The following is a 21,136-nucleotide window of genomic DNA, read 5'->3' as shown; positions in this document are numbered from 1 at the left end:
AGGCCTTAACCTTCACCTGCTTAATTCTGAGTTGCTCTAGATAAGGCTGTAAATGTATGTTTGGTACCATTGATTTAACATGGCTCCAGAATTTCTGGTTTAATCCAAAGCCTGGGTTTCCTCAGGGTTCTCAAGTTTCCTTCCACTTCCAAAAAACATGCAAAATAGCCCACAAGTGTGAATAATCTTCAGTGCTTACTGAAGATGACTGACTCCCAGACCTTTCATTTACATATAGACACATGTGTAACTGCACTTACCATGTTTACAGTATGAGCATAAACATTAGCAGGAGTCAGAGTCCATCGGCCACAAATGCAGGATAAATCGCCCCGAGTGCTTCTTTTATCCGTTAGGATTTTTTCAGACATATGGTATGAAGGATTATTTAGGATTAGACTACAGATATAAAGCATGGTTCTTACAGACACTTGAAAGAAAATTGAAAATTGAAATAGAGTTTAAAAAGAAATCGAATCTTTTTGCGAACTGCCACACACGCCTTGTGTACATTGTGTGCCTGTTTGCACTAAACCTGCTGTATCAAGTGAATTCTCTGAATATATTAACAAAGTAATGGCAGCAGTTAGCCTCTTTAATCTGGTATTAGCTCTGGATGTAAGGCATGTTTACACGTGGCAGGCTGCAAACACCGAGTATCAAATGTTTACTGCTTGCTAACGTGACACTGTTTTGCTTGAATGTTAATTCGGCGGAGGTTAATTAGAAAATAAAAGTTACAGGCTGTTGGGTTACAGTGAGGGTCACATTTATAGGCAACATTTTGAAAGTAATGTGAGATAGAAACTAAAATCTAATATTAGTACTATATTTAGTAATGATTCTAATATATTTAGCATTCCTCTAAATAATATATACCTTTATATGCTGAAACAAAAACAATTGAAAACTGACAGCGAGCTAACATATGTAAATATTCAAGAACTTAATTAGTTTTTCCTGCTCACTACTTTTATCTTAACCACTATTTTTTTATAAGTCTGGCAGAATTTCCAAGTACTAAAATAATAAATAATGTAATTAGTACCAATACCCAGGTAATGTTTTGATGCTTAGCCCACAACGGTCTCCTACTTTAGTAATACCACAGTGACAACTAGCATAACATTAGCTAACTATTTTGCATCTTATTAGCATCTTCCGGAAATAAACACAGTGAGCTCTATTGTTGTTTCTGAATTTACATCCCTATATACATATTTGTAACATTTGACAGTACTGCAAGAAAGATGCCAAGGTTTTGCCGTGTATATTTCTACTTTTCAGAATACACAAGTCACATCTTACTGTTAGATAAGTAACTAGCAGCATGTTCTAATTTTCAAGTCAGCCAATATGGGAGGTGGTAGCTTAGTTGGTAAAGCATTGGCTTTGGAGCTGAAAGTCATGAGTTGCAATCTCATCCACACCAAGCTGCTACTCCTGGGCCCCTCCTTGCTACTTCAAGGCCCCTTAACCCCACATCTGCTCAATTGTATAAAAGCAATAAATGTAAGTCGCACTGGATAAGGGCATCTGCCAAATGCTGTAAATGTTCTAAATACTGCGTTGTTTTTAAGCACTTCTGTTTTTAGCCAAATGTGTTTGATTACATTATGAGGAAACCTACTGCAGAATTTAAAAAAATTTGAAAAATAAATACACTAGAGACCTTCTTTTATTAGTTGAATCATTCTTTTATCACATAGTATCATCATTAAATTCTCTACAATGCTGCTCAGCTAAACATATTGTTTTATATTGCAGTAATTGAACAGGTGTTTACAGATATCAACACCTCCAGCCTTATATGACTGATAATTGTGTCAAAATTGTACCGTTACCAACATCATTTATCATTTTTGTTCCTTCTCTCGTTCTCATTCTCTCTCTCTCTCTCTCTCTCTCTCTCTCTCACTCTCTCTCTCTCTCTGTCTCTCTTTTAAACACATACACACAAACACACATACACACACTTTTTCATACAATCCCAATTACACAGCTAGTTGAACTAACACTTACATACAAACACACACATCTTACACTCTTTCACTCAAGTATACACACAGACCAAAAGTAAATGTAAGCGTGATACAAATCTTGAATTAATTTTGCTTACTGTTGAAATTACAAGCTATAGCTAGTTATATATATGTATGTGTTCTTATATATATATATATATATATATATATATATATATATATATATATATATATATATATATATCCCATAGGTGTTCAGTAGGGTTGAGGTCAGAGCTCTATAACAGGCCACTAAAGCACTTCCACTCCAGGGAAAATATGTAGTTTAACCTTTAGGCACAAATACCAGTATTGTAGCTAGTTGTTGAATTATTCATAGAAGGCAGATTTCAAAATTAAGATATCATTAATTGTGTAGTCTTAGTACATACACATTCTTGATATACCCGTGTTGATTTCTTCTGTTTTATACAATTTTGGGATTCTTCCTAACATGCATATGTGTGCAAATTTAATCCTAGGCCCGAGCAAAAGTGCAGTGTTGCCACATGGGAGTGATACTGCAGGGTTTGTGGAATAGGGGAGTGGATTTCAGGCTGAGAGTGCACTTCAGCTGTAAAACACGCCGTGTGTGTGTGTGTGTGTGTGTGTGTGTGTGTGTGTGTGTGTGTGTGTGTGTGTGTGTGTGTGTGAGAGAGTCTGGGAGAGACAGAGAAAGAGAGAGGAATGTGGCAGATTGGATGTCTTGTCTGACTGAAACAGACTTTCTTATTTTTCATATTAAAATAGGAGTCAGTATGATTTTGTCTAAAGTAAATTTATAAAGTGTTCTTCTGTGCTTGTTTGGCTTGCCATGGATTATAGAATTAAAATTTTCTCAAAGGGAAAGCCGCTTTGGAAGTATTATATATTAAGACCCTAATTCTCCCTTAGAGAACGACAAGCAAAAAACACTTTCGGGTGCAAAACTGTATTGCTATAAAACAGTAAGACAGTGAGATTGATGGATAGCAGTATTGGCAGAGAACGGCCATTTAAAGACAAGTTGCCAGCACTTTAACATAAATCAAAGTAACCAGAATGCTGTTTAACACAAACACGATTAACGAAACGTGGTTAAAATGCGGACAATACAAGTGCAGAAATCTAGATTGGATGTCTTTCTGAAACCTTTTCTAACACTAGTGAGTAATAATCTCCTCAGAGTTGATTATTATTCTATAACAGCTCCTCCCTAAATGTTTTATTCTTCATAAATATTTGTTTTGTGATCAGCCCTACTGTTAGAGCGACTGTTATGGGAAATGAATTAGCACCTTCTGGCCAATCAGAATCTCAAGTTCAGTCATCTTTCATTCAAGCAGTCAGTGTTCAACTGTTTCCTGGGTTCTTTTGTGTTGTCTCTGAATAGGATGGTAGCTATGTGCCTGCCTGGACATAATCTATAATTGAAGAGCTAAAGCTGGGTCCAATGACATGACATGGACACACACACACACACACACACACACACACACACACACACACACACACACACACACACACACACACAGAGGAATTCCAGAGCAGATCCAAACTGCTCGACAGTGAGAATGAAAGAAGCAGGCAGAGCGTTAAATAGAGAATGCGCCACCTTTATATCTTCATCTTCACCGATCTTTCCTCCTGATATGGAGCAGCCCTCCTGGGTCCCATCTCTCTTTCTGTTTCTCTCTCTTTCTCTCTCTCTCTCTCTCTCTCTCTCCATCCCCTTTTTCTGTTGCTCTTTTTTTTCTGTCCTCTCTCACAAAGATGACCCCTCCCAGGATAAAAGGGACTTTATTAGGAATTCAGAGCTCCCGTGATCCCTGAAAGAACAGCCCTGGACTTTGAAGTCAGCTGGATGTCTCTTGGTCTGCTCCAAATAGAACCTTTCTGTGCTTTTATGGCCAGTCAGACTGGAAGTCCACTATGTTTTATGTCTAACAGTTCAGCCAAAGCCAGGCCATCCTGCTATTTAGTGGTGCTGAAAGGCAAATGGGTCAGCTGGAAAAGTGGCTGCGGGACATTTTATTGCAGCAATTAATAAACACAAGCCTAAAATTGCTATACGAAAGATAACACATTGTATAACATAGCAGACATCAACTTGCCATTCCAATAACAGCCACATCTATTGTTATATATTTAAACTTGTATCCAAGATCTTAAGTTGTGACTATCGGGTTTACTTACTATGCAAATTAGATGCACCAATACCTATGAAAATGGTGTATAAATATTAATGAATTGTCTGCCTGGTCTGCTACTGTCTGCTCCAGTTTGGAAGTTTCTCTATTTTAGAAAAATCCTGACCTTTTACTAGAAATCAGAATAAAATCTGCTTCATTGTCTATAAAAATTACAACAAGAATAATAATTATTATCTAATATATTTAGTCATTTATTTACTTATTACTGAGGGCAATATTTGCCTTTCTGTTTTTTTCTTTCATCTTCAGTAAGCGCTTTATCTCAGTCTGGGTTGCACTGGATACTGAAACCTGTCTCACAAAACTGAGAGCATGATGGGATTACACCCATGATGGGACGCCAGTCCACCACAGGACTTCACGCTAAGGGACAATAGCAGCTAAATTCCACCAGCTCATCTCACATATTTAAAAGCAGTGGGAATCTCTGGGACCTTGCAGTTGGATTACATTTTTATTCAAGGCTCCAAGTGATAAGAAAATGACTCTTTATCCATGTTTTTTTGTTGTTGTAAACTGTAGGAACACTGTAGAAACAGTGTCTGGTGATTATGCACAGAAGTAGATGTGCTAGCAGTCTTCATATTAAAGATTAAAGTACATCATCAAATATTTGGCATTTACTCAGGTTATTTGCTGTTAACAAACATCGTCAGATTCATGTGGAACCCGAGAACCACATTGGTTATAGAATAATATGACGGTTATATAGACAGCTACACAACTGATATAGAATCATGCTGTATGCAGTGTGTCAGGTGTGCGTGCATTTGGGTTTTGATGTTTTAAGCCCTTGGTACTGACACATCCAACACATATAATTGCAGATGTGATGAATTCGAACAAGGTCAAGTATTTCATTTGTTTTTTTATAAAACAGTCGAACCCACTTATCTCGACCTCGGTTAACTCGCCGAACGATAATATCTTGTTCACAAGGGGGGGCAAATTTGCCACTTAACATCGGTTATGTCAGGAATCCCCCTGCCACGCCCCCTTCGGCGACGGCATTCCCCGAAGCACCCTGCTTTTTCTCCCGTGCGGGCGAGCTCGTCGCAGTCATGCTGATCACACACACCTGACTCTCATTCACTCACTCATCCCATCTCCTATTTAAGCCCCTCACCTCCACACACTCGCGGTTATTGTTTGTGCATGATCGTATGTGTTGGTTCATGGCGGTCTGTGTAAGCGCGTATACGTATCCCGCTACGTACCCTTTTTTTCGGACTCCGCATTCTCTCAACAGCACCCCGGATTACCCCGATCCTGCTGTTTTCCATGTTCACGCTGTCTGCACCACGTTTATCCGTTGCTGCCCAGCGCTGCGCTTTCCATAGCGCAGATCCGTGGGTTCTCTACACGAACTGTCTCTGCTTTTACAGAACTTTGTGGACCGCGCTCCCGGAGCGCACCGCTGGATTTTACTGCTTCGCTACAAGTATTGGTGGATTATCTCCTGAGCATTCTCAATAAACTTAGTTTGCGTTTACTTCGGCTTCCGCCTCCTTATCCGTATTACAGGTTATCTCGATCCGCATGACCAATCAAACAAATCGTTGTGTAAAAAACCTCCAAAAACACGTGCATGCACATTCTCATTTATTAACGCACATCATGTACATAAAGAAATTTCAAGCACGTTAATATATTGCCGCCATATTGGTTTTCGTTTATCTCGATCATCGGTTATCTCGACGCTTTTTGGCGTCCCCCTAGGACATCGACATAACCGGGTTCCACTGTAGTTTTATTTTCTTCCAATAAATTGGGACAGAAACTAAATGTAAGAACATGCTGTCTAATCAAAGTGCAACATCATTAAAAGAAGAGATGAAAAGATTATTTTTTGTTTATGGCTTTATCTTTGGTATGTCGAGGAAACATAGCATGAAGCCAGTAGAGCACTACAGTGTGTATGTGTAATAGTTTGCCTCACATCAGATTATAACGCAATAAACAATGTCAAATAATGCATATTATTAATAATAATAATAATAATAATAATAATAATAATAGCTATGTAATTATAGCCATACAATTTAGCAATCAGCACAATTTCTTTTCTGTGGAATATTTAAGAAAGCAGTGTGATGCACCTAAGACACATTTATTTCTTTTTTTCATTATGTAATTTCTATCTATCTATCTATCTACCATATTTTTCGGACTATAAGCCGCTACTTTTTTCCTAAGTTTTGAACCCCGCGGCTTAAACAACAAAGCGGCTAATTTATGAATTTTTCCTGGGTTTTTCCCGGTTTCACAAACTTCAAGCCAAAAAACTGAGCGACATAACATTAGACCAATGACATTTCCGAACGGAAACGAAAAACGCACCTCACCTGTGTTCTGAGCTGCACGGCATCAGGAGAAAAAAACATTTTTTTAAAAGCACGACGATGCCAAAATATAAACTCCCGAGAGAAATAGTTGTGAAAGGAAGGAGGAAGACAGTGAACAATGATTTTCTTGGTAGGCTACTGTTTATATACAAGCCGTTGTAACGTGTTTAGTCTTTCCAAAACTTGTGCTTTTTAATTTTTCTTGGCAACAGGGTTATGGGTTAGTCAAAGAAACTTAGAAATGAGCATCAGAAAATAATAAGGACATAATCCTCGTCTTGAACACATGCAGTAATACCGGAAAAATGCTGTGCTGGTCTTTTCCCAAAATACCGCTATGCTCCTAAAGGAAGCGCAACATTTTTCACCCGTTACACCGTGTGTAACGTGTCTTTCGTTACAGCCTGTGTAAAGTACATTTAGTGTAGACATACACTTATTTATGGGTGCACTTTATAGTCCGGAAATTATGGTATCTATCTATCTATCTATCTATCTATCTATCTATCTATCTATCTATCTATCTATCTATCTATCTATCTATCTATCTATCTATCTATCTATCCATCCATCCATCCATCCATCCATCCATCCATCCATCCATCCATCCATCCATCCATCCATCCATCCAATATACAGCAATTAGTCTCATTAGTCCCATCTGTCTGTCTGTCTGTCTGTCTGTCTGTCTGTCTGTCTGTCTGTCTGTCTGTCTGTCTGTCTGTCTGTCCGTCCGTCCGTCCGTCTGTCTGTCTGTGGGGAATCACAGTTTTTCTCAGTTGCTTGGTATGCTTTGGTAAATTCATTTAATCGATTGTGTCCAAGTGTCTGCTGTTTCCTACATTATCAGTTGTTTATGTGAAGTTGATCCAAATATATTATACTGGTTTCACCTGAATAATCTTAACCCTCAAAACATCTCAGCATCAGTTCATTGCAAAATGTATTGAATGCAAAATGGTTAAACCAGTTGTCATCATCTAAAATGTCTATTTAACTTTTTCTTTTGTAAATGTGACTTGAATTGATGAATTGGGCAGATGAATCTTGAATGTCACTAATGAAGAAGAGTTAACGGTATCAGATCAAAAACAGGTCACAGGTACAGATGCCCGAATATTCGGCCGAAAGACTTTGATCACCGAAACAACACGGCCGAAACAGTTTGTTGTGATGATGCAAACAGAAACCGCTGCCTGCACGTGCATGTCTAAAACAACATGTCTGCGGTGTGGACGTATTTCAGTATATCTGAGAAAGACCCACGGATAGCGATTTGCAAAACATGTAATGCCGAAATTTCAAGAGGGGGTGCGTCTGCAAAAACTTTCTCCACGTCGGGTTTAATTTGAAATCCAAACATCCGATCGCTATGCTGAATATGAGAGGAACGCAAACGCACAGAAAAGCAAAACCCCTCCGAGCATGCGCACTCTGTCTGTGGTGGACGTTTTTGAAAAGGCAGGAAGTTTCGCAGTGATATTGTTGTATTGTATCTTTAAGCAGTTGCACTTGTTCTGAATGCACTTTGTTTTTATGAAAGAACATATTTAATTTTACAACCTTTCAGCAGGCCAGAGGGCCTGTACATTATTATTTAATGTACACATGAGTGCATTTTAGTTAAATATTTTAAACTAAATTTTAATTTATTTTATCCTGTGCATTGTTGCAATGTGCTATAAATAAATATTTTCATAATTTGTAATTGATTTATTCTTTGAAACTTTGATATTAATTTATGCAATTGAAAAGCCTTGATTTTGGTTGACACAGTCATAGCCATAAATGCAATGGTAATAATAATTGCCATAATTTCTTTCAGTGTTTCAGTTTTCGGTTTTCGGCCTTGCTTTCCTCCTTTTTCGGTTTTCGGTTTCGGCCAAGAATTTTCATTTCGGTGCATCCCTAGTCACAGGTGAATCTTGTGAACCTGGAATTGGAGAGTGTATTAATTTGTGCTGCTGAAAATCATAGATGCCGTACAGAAGGAAGTCACATTTTGTGCATTTTGAGTCACTGTAATCCAAACATATCAATAAATACTGCAACTGTGCAGCATCATACTGACAACATGACTAAACATTTTGAGGATCTTGTTTGTGAGCAATGACAAAGGGACTATTAACTCTGATGGGAATGACATGTTTATTGACACAAATACTTACTTTTAAAAGATGAACTAAGTAGTTTGAGAAAGGTATAGGCATTTGCAAGAAATCCAATGTTTTGTGCTGTTTGTACAAAGTGTTTTGAGAATGCACTTACTGGTTTGCAAATATTAAGGATGATGCAAGAAATGCTCCAAAGCAACTGGGAAAAACTGTAAGACTATTAAGCTAAAATCAGTATAATATATTTTAATCTATCTATCTATCGATCTATCTATCTATCTGTCCGTCCGTCCGTCTATCTATCAATCTATCAATCTATCTATCTATCTATCTATCTATCTATCTATCTATCTATCTATCTATGTTGCTTAAAATGCTTATAGCACATATAAGAATTGATTTTCAGATTGTGTTATATATGTTATATACACAGAACTGTGGGGAATTACCAATTGTGATGGAAGGGCAACAATATAAACATGCTGTGAGCAGCCATATTGCTTTGACATCTAATAATTGTTGAGGATATCTTCCTTAATGTTTCCCTAGTCGGAATTCTGTGTTGATATAGCATTTGTTTGGTTTTTAATTAGTCAGAGTTCGGACATTTATATGGATGCAAGTTAGAATTTCCAACTTCTTCTTCTTCTTTCGGCTGCTTCCATTAGGGGTTGGCACAGCGGCTCATACGTCTCCATACCCCTCTGTCCTCTACATCTGCCTTTTTCACACTAATACATGCATGTCTTCCCTCACCACATCCATAAAACTCCTTCTTGGCCTTCCTCTATTCCTCCTTCCTGGTTGCTCCATCCCCAGCATTCTCCTACCGATATATCCCATGCCCCTCCTCTGCACATGTCCAAACCATCTCAATCTGGCTTCTCTCACATTGTCCCCAAAACATCCTACATGCGCTGTAGGATGCCCTCTAATAACATTTTTAATCCTGTCCATCATCGTCACTCCCTAAGAACATTTCAGCATCTTTAGCTCTGCTACCTCCAGCTCCACCTCCTGTCTTTTAGTTAATGCCACTGTCTCTAAACCATACAACATCACAGGTTTAACCACAGTCCTATAAACTTTCCCATTCACTCTCACAGATACCCTACTATCACAAATCACTCCTGTCACTCTTCTCCACCCACTGCACCCTTCCTGCACTCTTTTCTTTACTTCTCTAACACACTCTCCATTACTTTACACTGTTGACCCCAGGTACCTGAACTCCTCCACCTTCACCACCTCTTCTCCCTGCAAACGCACCACTCCACTGCCCTCCCTCTCATTCACACACATGTACTCTGTCTTACTCCTGCTGACTTTCATTTCCCTTCTCTCCAGCGCGTACCTCCACCTCTCCAGGCTCTTCTCAACCTGTTTCCTACTCTCACCACAAATCACAATATCATCTGCATACATCATAGTCTAGGGAGACTCCTGTCTGACCTCATCCTTCAACCTGTCTATCACCACTGCAAACAGGAAAGGGCTCAGAGCCGATCCTTGGTGCAGTCCAGCCTGCACCATGAACCAGTCTGTCGTTCCTACTGCACACTTCAATTCTGTCACACTGTCCTCATACATGTGCTGCACCACCCTCACATACTTCTCTGACACACCTGACTTCCTCATACAATACCACAACACCTCTCTCGGCACTCTGTCGTACGCTTTCTCTAAATCCACAAACACACAATGCAACTCCTGCTGGCCTTCTCTATACTCCATCAACAGTCTCAAAGCAAATAATGCATCTGTGGTGCTATTTCTCGGGATGAAACCATTTTGTTGCTAACAGATGGTCACCTCTTCTCTCAGCCTGGCTTCCACTACTCTTTCCCATAACTTCATGGTGTGACTGATTAACTAAAAAACCGGTACCAGCACACTCCTTCATCATTCTTCAGGAATCCTCTCACATTTCAAAATGTTTTTGAACAATCTGGTTAAAACTCCATTGCCATCTTTCCTAAACATATCCTATTGATATGTTATCTGGTCCAACCGACTTTCCACTTTTCATCCTCTTAATCACTGCTCTCACTTCCTCCTTACTAATCCTATCCACTTCCTGCTTCACCATCTCCACACCATCCAACCTTCTCTCTCTCTCTCTCTCATTTTCCTCATTCATCAGCTGCTCAAAATACTTTTTCCATCTTCTCAACACACTCTCCTCACTAGTCAACACATTTCCATCTCCATCCTTTATTGCTCTAACTTGCAGGACATCTTTTCCAGCTCGGTCCCTCTGCCTGGCCAATCGGTACAAATCCTTTTCTCCTTCCTTAGTGTCCAACTTCTCATACAGCTCCTCATATGCCTTTTCCTTGGCTTTCGCCACATCCCTCTTTACCTGCTGCCACATCTCCTTGTACTCCTGCCTACTTTCTCGATCCCACTTCTGTTTTGCCAACCTCTTTTTTTCCTTATGCTCTCCTGCACTTCCTCATTCCACCACTATGTCTCTTTGTCTTCCTTTCTATTTCTGATTTCCAGTCTTCCTCCTTCAGTTTCCACTCTCTTATTTTTCACCTCCAAAACCATCCTACAGACCACCATTCGATGCTGTCTAGCTACACTGTCCCCTGCCAACACCTTAGAGTATCTAATCTCCTTCAGGCTGCATCTCCTGTATAAAACATAGTCCACCTGTGTGCACCTTCCTCCACTCTTATACATCACCCTATGCTCCTCCTTCTTCTAAAAATAAGTGTTCACCACTGCCATTTCCATCCTTTTAGCAAAATCTACCACCATCTGCCACATCGGCAGCATCATGGATAATAACCATAACCATTTGTGGCAGCGGGCGCATATATTGTATATACCGTACTTAGGACTTCTTTTCCCCACGAATGTCAGGAAAGAGTTTACAACGAAATCAGTAACGCTGCATTTTTCTAGTCATATAAGTTTAAAATACATATTTTGCTTGTAATTTAGTTTATATATAAGTAATAAGGTCTACTAAAAGATTCCAACTTTTTTTCCCTCATATTTCAATATAATATTGATATCGTCTGGACAGTGGAAAATATCGTGATCTGAATTTTAGCTCATACCGCCCACCCCTATTTTTTTTTTTTTACACAGAAATAGGTTTTTTATTACTGTCTGTGTTTGATCAGGAGACGTGGCTCCGTTTGGAAGAATGATATCAGGCAGTAACAGTGTAATAACTATTTAAGACAAAGTGTATGACAGAGCTGAATCAAACACAGAGATCTTGGATATACTATCTAATCAATTTCGTTTCACTTGTGCTGTTACACTCCCTGTCTCAGGGCTTGTGAGAGAGAGAGAGAAGGAGAGAGAGAAACAGAGAGAGAGTGTGTGTGTGTGTGTGTGTGTGTGTGTGTGTGTGTGTGTGGTGATAAAGATGTAGGCAGAATCTAACAGATTTACAGATCTAAGTGGGTGGTGGATGCTGAGGCGGACTAATAGCTTGGGACTGGTCCAGGATGGAAGGATGGACAACACACACACACACACACACACACACACACACACACACACACACACACACAGGCAAAAAGCAATTTCAGTGTGTAATAAAATACATAGCAAAGCATCTCAGTATGTACATAAAACATAGCATTGATTGGACAGGTGGAACAACGAGCACTAGACCACTCAGGTCACTTTAACGAAACGAACTAACACGGAACAGGTGAACACAAATGAATAACAAACCAATGTCGGGGCAGAGAGCAAATACTAGAACACAAACCAAAAAATGAGCATGTGGTGGGTTGTCATGGATACAGCAACAAAAAAGGGGGGAATCAAAATGCTTGTATATGCTCGGGCATATATTTTAGTAGCCCCCCTTTAACTGTGTGTGAGTGTATGCAAACATGCTTAGTTCTTTTTGGGGACTCAAAAGAACTAAATTTCCTTAAAAAAATGCCAGGTTTAGAATGAATAAGCTACAGTTGCAGATATACACAAAGTGCAATATCAATGGCTAATCAACGGCTTTAAATTTCTAGATATGGATGGGAACTATGGGGGTGGACTGCTGGACATGGTTAAAGGAGGTGCTGGAAAGTTCTTCAGCAACTTCAAGGACAACCTGAAGGACACCATCAAGGACACTTCCACAAAGGTTATGAATCAAGTGGCCACGTAAGTCTTCACTGTTTGTGTGGTTAATGACGTCATGCTGCATTTTAGGATATTTTAGCATTGGATATCTGCCGAAAGGGTACGAATAAGGCAGAGCTTTCAATAATAAAATTAACCCAAACAAATATCCAGAGCAACACATAAATGATTTACGAAACAAAATAAATGTTTTGCAGTGAATTGAAACAGTTTTTTTTATATATGTATAAAGAATATAAAGGATCGTCCACATGGACAAACTGAAAAAAGACTCAATAATGTTATTTTCTCCAGCAGTGCCCTCGAATATTACTCAGAAAGGTGTAGATCACTTTAGGTTCAGGAACAAAGCTATAGATTTCTGACATGTTTAAGCTTGTAATGTTATTTATTGATTGTTGTTTTTTATGTATGGATTTTTTTGCTTGTTTTTTTCTGGAGGTATACTTACTATCTGGATAAAAAGGTTTTTTTTGACTGGGGTGATCAAATGTGATTGAAAAGTATATAATTTCAGCTATTTTAAGGCTGTTTCTTTGTGTACTGTGGATTTAAAATACTACTACTACAAATAATAATTAAAATACATTTTTAGTATTTTTAGTATTGATGCCTTTATATGTAAAGCTTGTTACATTTCCATGTATGACATTTGGAAGATGCCCCTTATTCAGAGCAAAATATAATGTACACATACAGTATGTTCATTTGTTTTGAACTTTATTTATTATTTGAAATTTATTTAGGGATGGAAAATGACAAGCAGCAGCTTCTAATTTGCCATTAACATCAAAGTATACAGAGAAAGAACTACGCAAGTATCACAATATAATTTGTCTTCAAGCTTATCTGTATTTTAATATTGACCCAATTACATACCAGTCCAAAAAAAATACTGTATCTCAAGTTAAGGGCCTTGCTCAAGGGCCCAGACTTCACTCAGACAGAATGTAAGTGTTTAAGCCAATACGAGCACTATTTTGTGCAATGCTCAAGTTTGAACTGCTCAAGTGTATAAATAAGATCATTGTAAGTTCTGGATAAGTGCCTTATACAGTAAATGTAAAAAAAAATATATTAATTTAATATCTATGTCCAGTAAAATACTTGATATGATGCATTTTGTTTTACCTCACTTGACCAAGGGTGCCAATAGTTCTGTAGATGACTGTACTAATGACCTCTTGATGTATAGAATAAAGTTTCTTAATCGGAATTGTTGCATATCTGATTTTAAAGACGACATCAGACGCCTAATCAATGTAATTTAAGTAGAGAGAGGAAATAAAAAAATAATAAAATCACAGTGTAAAAGGAGCTGGGAGGATGACGAGTCAGGCTAGAAAAGGCGCATGAGCATGTTTGTTCGTCTTTCATCACAGTGCAGTCCTCTGTGCTTAAACAAGCAATGCAATTCCTCGTTGCTGAATCAGCACTGTAGCACCACCGAAAATGAACCGCATAACACAAAAAAGCCCTGTCTGACACACTAAGTAGGCCAGTCGTGTCTGATGTTTGTCATTTGGATCGAAGCCCAAATCTGTTACATAAATGCAGTGATAGATCTCATTTATTATTCAAACTCGGTTGTCTTGCACTTTTATTCATTATGAATAATCTGATTTTCTATTTTAAGGTAGCCCAATTTAGGCCATAATATGAAAAAAAAAAGAGGAAAATCTGTAACATACTAGTTTCCAATATTTTTTACATTTTAATTTCAAAAATATCTTTAAAAAAAAAAATCTCTTATATACATTGTGTCATGCATTGAGGTGGATGCAAATGCAGACTTATTTATATATAAAATGTAAATCACCACAAAAAAAAACAAAGCACAAAGTAAGCAAACACATAACGTGAAATTCAGCTGACAATACAACTAGGAACAACAACCTTGAAAAAAAAAGGTTATATATGAGATTATGTAGGAGTGCTAATTTATATATATATTTAAAACCAATTGATCAATTGAGTAAACCAATGACAATCACGATTAAATATTTTAATTGACTGACAGCCCTAATATATATATATATATATATATATATATATATATATATATATATATATATATATATATATATATATATATATATATATATATTTTTTTTTTTTTTTATTGACTGACAGCCCTTAATTGACTTGTCAGTCAATTAAAATTTTTAATCGTGATTGTCATTGGTTTACTCGTGATTAATCACAACTTAATCGCACATTTTTATCTGTTTCAAATGTACCTTAAATGAACACTTTTCAAGTTTTTAATACTTTTGTCAACATGGGCATTGACAAAATATGGATGATTTGTGCAAATGTATGTTTATTATTAGTAAAACCATACAGAGCGTGAAGACGAAATATTCTTGTAAATGTTTTAAAATAATGTTGTATTAAATTTTGTAAATCATCAGGACACCAAACAGAACATTTGCTGTTTCCACACGGACGGTTATATTTGCCGGATGTGAGCATCATGAGGAATTTTGGTGCATGATTCAAGACTTCAGTAAAACAAATGTTTAGTGATTAAAAATTATATTTCGGTGGAGTTTATTTATTATTATAAGTTTATCATTAATAAATGTGTGCTTTATTGAAGGTTGTAATTTGGCCTCTTTCATATTCCTTTATTGATATCATTTTAATAAAAATGGTCAAACAGAAATACGCTGCTTTAATCGCGCGTCAATCAAATTTGTGGCGTTGAAAAAATGTGCATTAATGCGTTATTAAAGCGTTAATTATGACAGCCCTAATATATGTTCTTTTGTCTGCAAAGGAGGAAAATAATGTGGTCCTGGATCTGTTTACGAAAAATCTCCAACAACTAATCTAACAGAAACCAAAATAAAATAAAATTCAAGGTCTAGCACACTAACTAAAAACTAAATCTAAATCTGAAGCTAACGGTAGGTAAAAAGTTCTCCCTAAAAGTTCAATATGCCACTTCAATTTAATATGCCACTTCACTTCCTCATATGTAGTGTATTTCTGTAAAAATGATATTGGATAATAGAGTTGCAGGTAAGTGATACTGATGTGAATTAGAGGTTTTAATATTGGGATCTGCAAGGACTCATACATTTTAGAGCGATTTGTTCAGCTGTAACACATACGTGTCTATTTGACAGTTTGAAATTGTATCGATTGTGGATGGTGTATCTAAATACAGTTGAACCCACTTATCTCGACCTCGGTTAACTCGCCAACCCTATTAAGTCGACGTTTTTGAAGTGGAACCGCAAAATTCTCGCTTTGTCTTAGCATTTTATAATTGGTCATCGATTTTTTTATGTCGCCGAACCCTAATATCTCGAGCACAAGGGGGGCAAATTTGCCACTTAACGTTGGTTATGTCAGGAATCCCCCTGCCATGCCCCCTTCGGCGGCGGCATTCCCCGAAGCACCCTGCTTCTTCTCATGTGCGTGCCCCGCCCACACGGAGCTCGTCGCAGTCATGCTGATCACACACACCTGACTCTCATTCACTCACTCATGCCATCTCTTATTTAAGCCCTTCACCTCCACACACTCGCGGTCCGTTATTGTTTGTGCATGATCGTATGTGTTGGTTCATGGCGGTCTGTGTAAGCGCGTATACGTATCCCGCTACGTAACCTTCTTCTCGGACTCCGCATTCTCTCAACGGTACCCCGGATTACCCCGATCTTGCTGTTTTCCATGTTCACGCTGTCTGCACCACGTTTATCCGTTGCTGCCCAGCGCTGCGCTTTCCATAGCGCGGATCCATGGATTCTCTACACGAACCGTCTCTGCTTTCACACAACTTCGTGGACCGTGCGCCCGGAGCGCACCGCTGGATATTACTGCTTCGCTACAAGTATTGGTGGATTATCTCTTGAGTATTCTCAATAAACTTTGTTTGCGTTTACTTCACATTATACGCATTACAGGTTATCTCGATCCGCATGACCAATCAATCAAATCCTCCTTATACGCATTACAGGTTATCTCGATCCGCATGACCAATCAATCAAATCCTCCTTATACGCATTACAGGTTATCTCGATCCGCATGACCAGTCAATCAAATCGCGGTAACGCTGTTGTGTAAAAAACCTCCAAAAACACGTGCATGCACATTCTCATTTAATAACGCACATCATGTACATAAAGAAATTTCTAACACGTTAATATTTTGCCGCCATATTGGTTTTCGTTTATCTCGATCATTGGTTATCTCGACGCTTTTTGGCGTCCCCTAGGCCCTCGACATAACCGGGTTCCACTGTATTTAATAATAATTGGCTGGAATGTGCGCATTCTAACTGAATACAGAGGTAGTAATATCTATTATTACCTCTGTATCTAATCTAATATCTATTAAAATTCATTCCAATAAATATATTTCCCTCACTTCTTTATCTCTGTGCTATTTAAATCAGCCGAAACTGTAGACCCGTAAATATAAATGAAAATGACGTGTGAATTTTGCCCATTCAGTCAATTTTGCACTGCAAACATAATTGTTAGCTTTAACTTGTCAATGCTAGCAAGTGCCCATGATACAGTAAAAGCAGGATAATCCACAGCTAGATGTGAGGTACACCTTTTTTTTGTACTCTGTTTGGGCAAACAACTTTCACTTTGCTATAAGCATCTTATTCCCCATCTATTAAAATCATGTAACTTACACCTAGACTTGGATTATCCCCAGCTTGCTCTAAGACTTGGTGGTCATGTGACAAGTTTGACCCAGGAAAAGCTTAGCTACATGCTAAACTAAAGGGCTTACACTAGAACAGTTGTGTTGTAGTTATCATAATTTGTTTACAGACAACTATTATTTTTATGTTGTTGTTTTTTTTTCATGTCTGTACTTCTGTCACCCAAACCTCATGGCAGGTACTGCTGCATGTGTGTGTGTGTGCGTGTGTGTGTGTGTGTGTGTGTGTGTGTGTGTGTCTTATTACCACAGAAGATTAGAACAGTCGTCTGTTGATACACTTTATTATCTGATTAGAGGGATTGTAGACCAGTGTATACCAGTGACTGCTACATAACAGCACACCAGCTTCACTATAACCTATAAGGAGTGCGGTAATACACATGCAGTTTATTTACAGATAAATGGCCTATTGTTTAATAGAACAAATAAAATATTTATATATTAAAATCTGCTCTTAAAACTCATTTTTCAGGATAGTTTTTCTTTATGATGTATGTTTGATGTTTATTTCATTTTATTCTCTATTTTTATGCTTGTAAACACTCTGAGATGTAACTTTTAAATGCGCTATATAAAATAACGATGATAACGAAGAACATTATTATTATTGTTTTTAAGAAACAAACATTTTGGGTTAGTCAGGACGATTCATGATCCAGGTCTGGTACAGCTTGCATGTGGTGTTTTACACTAGCGGTACTGTAATTGCTGTGTGGATGCAGCTAGGTGAATGTATGTGTATGTGCACGGTGCTTTGGGACGGACTGATGTGATATCCAGAGTAGACTCTCATCTCACTCCTGTTGTTTCCAGCATAAAACTTTTACTGAAACTACTATAATCGCTAGAATGTGATGCTTAAAGGCTTTTGGGTATTTTTGGTAGCTAGGAAGCATGAACAAATTATAATTCCATTAGATGGATAAGTGAAGGCTCCCAGTTGCATGTTTCAGTTGTCTAAAACCTATAGTAATTGTTATACTCAAATACATCAGACATATTGACATATATGTAGTTATGATTTGCTGTCCATTCTAATACAAGGTTAGTAGAGTGGAAATGCATTCTAACGACTGTTATGAGCTCTATAAGTATGAAATAGACCACTTCGGAAAATGCAATATAAGCAAATTTGCGGTGGTAATATTAACTTTTGGTAACTACCCCATTGTTAAATATTTTCTTATGTCAGCATGCTGCAAAGTGTAGTTTGCAGTTCAGTTTACTGATTTCTATTCATTAATTATAATTCCTGATAATCTAAGCCGAATAATAATTGAAATAAGGAAGTCCTTTATTTAGTCCTTTATTTAAGGACTAATAGTCCTTTATTTAACATTTATGATGGGGTCGCAGATGTCAATGCTTTGTAACGGTACATTTTCTGCGGTTACCAAGTCTTTATCATAGAGGATTTTGCATTTTCTGGTGAAGGATCACCTGTTTATAACTGCTATAAAATAAGCAGGGGCGCCGCTAGGGTTTCTGGCCCCCCTGGCTAATTTGTACTTTGGACCCCAAGGCTCCATCCCCCAATTATCTGAACTTTTTCCTACATGTAACTACAATCATTATTAATAAGCATAATTATTGCGTAGAACTAAATTTGAAGGGTTTATTAAATTAACTGAAATTATGCATACTGTATACAGTAAAGCAATTAGCACCATTGTATGGTCTCTCTCACACACAGACACAACTGAAACACTCTCTGGTTGTCTTTTTTGTCTGTTGTCTGTCTGGTTGTCTGTCTTTTTCCCCAAGTGCCAGGCGGCGTGTTTTTTCTCACAGTAAAATCTTTGATTAGATCTTTGAATCTTTGTCTTGCTAAATCGTGTTGAACAGAGAGCATGGCGAGACCGTTTAGTCTTTCATGAAACATTTCTGATCTGAGGTAATTCTTCACAAGTTTAAGTTTACTGAAGACTCTTTCTCCACTTGCAACACTCACAGGCAAAGTGCAAAATATGCGCAAGGCAATGCATTCTTTCCCGTCTTGCTCTCTCTTTTTTTTCAATTTTTTTATTGACATTGTATTCCCCTCAAATCAAATGGGAAATTTATTTTGTGGAGCCAAAGCCATTAGAAAACAAGGTCTCTTGATAAGAGAAATGTTTCCGATACTACATCAGGTGTTTACTGGGCCAGGGAGGATAATAAAAAAAGATAGCCTGCCCTGGCTGGGCACTTAATCTATTTGGACACTCCTGGTAAAGCCCTTGTTTTGTCTCATCATTACTGCCTAAGCATGAAAATGAATAATCCTTCTGAATAATAATATTTTGTCTGACTTAATGTTAATTAGAAACCAGGATTGTCAAAACATAAAATGGAATGTCTGCCGTTTGTTCACTACAGTTACACCAAAGGAGAACTGGACATTGTCTACATCACCTCACGTATCATAGGTGAGCATTTAAACTCATCTAAACAACTAAACACCCATTAAACAAGCATTGTGTGTCTCTAGTTTTGCTTACTTTTGCCTGTCTTTATAAAGACGATGCCATGGGGTGATAAGTCACGGAGAAGCCACTCACTCATTGGCCATGTGATAGTGTTGTGTTTGTTCTCTCTTACACATTTTGCTTTATTCATCCAGATTAATTTGTAGTCCTAATGTCAGTCCTCATAGATATAAATCAACATTTCTGACCAGCTCTGAATAGAATCATTGAATTATTTTAAAAGCCATTACGGCCTCGGTTGTGTAAGATCTGAATGAACACAGTAACCCGACCCGACCCGATCTGAACTGTGCTCAGTAAATTGTTTTTGAGTGCTTTGTAGCTAATAAACTCAGTGTTTGGTGGAAGCAAGATTATAATCTGATCTTTTGACTGTAACTGCCCATCTTCATGCCCTGCCAGTGATGTCATATCCTGCAGAGACTGTGGAGCTGGGCTACAGGAACCACGTGGAGGATATCCGCTCTTTCCTGGACTCGCGGCACGCTGATCATTACACGGTTTTCAACCTGTCCCAGAGGAACTACCGTGGAGCCAAGTTTTCCAACAGGGTGAGACAAAGTTTGCAGAGTCCAACCCTTGAGGGAGTGTCTCTGTTTTTCCTTTTTTGTAAATTGAAGTGATATGGAAGTCTCTGTGGAGCTGTGCAAACTATGGCTGAGTAATGAAAGAATTTGGGAAAGCTTTTCCTTTTTTATTCCATGGTAGCTGAATGAGTCATTCCTAATGTGGGCCTGATTATTTTAAATAGCGCAGTAAAATGAGACAATTTCGTGATAGGCCTATTGGCTTTCCACAGAATTTTCAGTTCTTCTTCAATATGCTCTGTTACTCATGGAAGCAAAAGACTCACCATTCTCTGGAATTCACTATATTACTTCTTGTTTTTCTTATTACTAACCAACCCAGATGTTGGCTTCTGGTAATGGCATAGATGTGCCGTATGCCTACATGCATTTCACTGAATGAAAGTGGAAGTTAACCAGCTTTATCCTTGCTGAGGGTGAGGAGAGTTATAAAAAAACCTTTTGCCTGTGTTCTTCACACACATACAGGGTTGAGTTTCACAAAAGCAAAGATTATCTCTGAATGGCTAAGTGAACATCGCATTGACTACTCTCTCTTAGTTACGCTGATCTTTAATTTGCGATGCTTTTGGGAAACCAAGGCCAGACCATTTTTTGTTCT

General features: G+C 38.0%; 1 protein-coding gene across 5 annotated transcripts in view; it reads left to right on the top strand.

The window, feature by feature from the left end:
• The window catches only part of dnajc6 (DnaJ (Hsp40) homolog, subfamily C, member 6), a 50,468-nt gene that overhangs the window by 10,923 nt on the left and 18,409 nt on the right, over positions 1-21,136 (top strand). For all 5 annotated transcript variants that reach the window (XM_046850611.1, XM_046850602.1, XM_046850592.1 and 2 more), the window contains 3 exons: positions 12,674-12,809; positions 19,839-19,888; positions 20,351-20,499. In XM_046850611.1, coding sequence (XP_046706567.1) covers positions 12,674-12,809; positions 19,839-19,888; positions 20,351-20,499 — 335 coding nt within the window. The remainder of the gene's footprint in view (positions 1-12,673; positions 12,810-19,838; positions 19,889-20,350; positions 20,500-21,136) is intronic.

This window comes from Silurus meridionalis, chromosome 1 (genome assembly GCF_014805685.1).
Source record: "Silurus meridionalis isolate SWU-2019-XX chromosome 1, ASM1480568v1, whole genome shotgun sequence".
Taxonomy (NCBI): domain Eukaryota; kingdom Metazoa; phylum Chordata; class Actinopteri; order Siluriformes; family Siluridae; genus Silurus; species Silurus meridionalis.
This window is presented reverse-complemented; position numbering and strand designations above follow the sequence as displayed.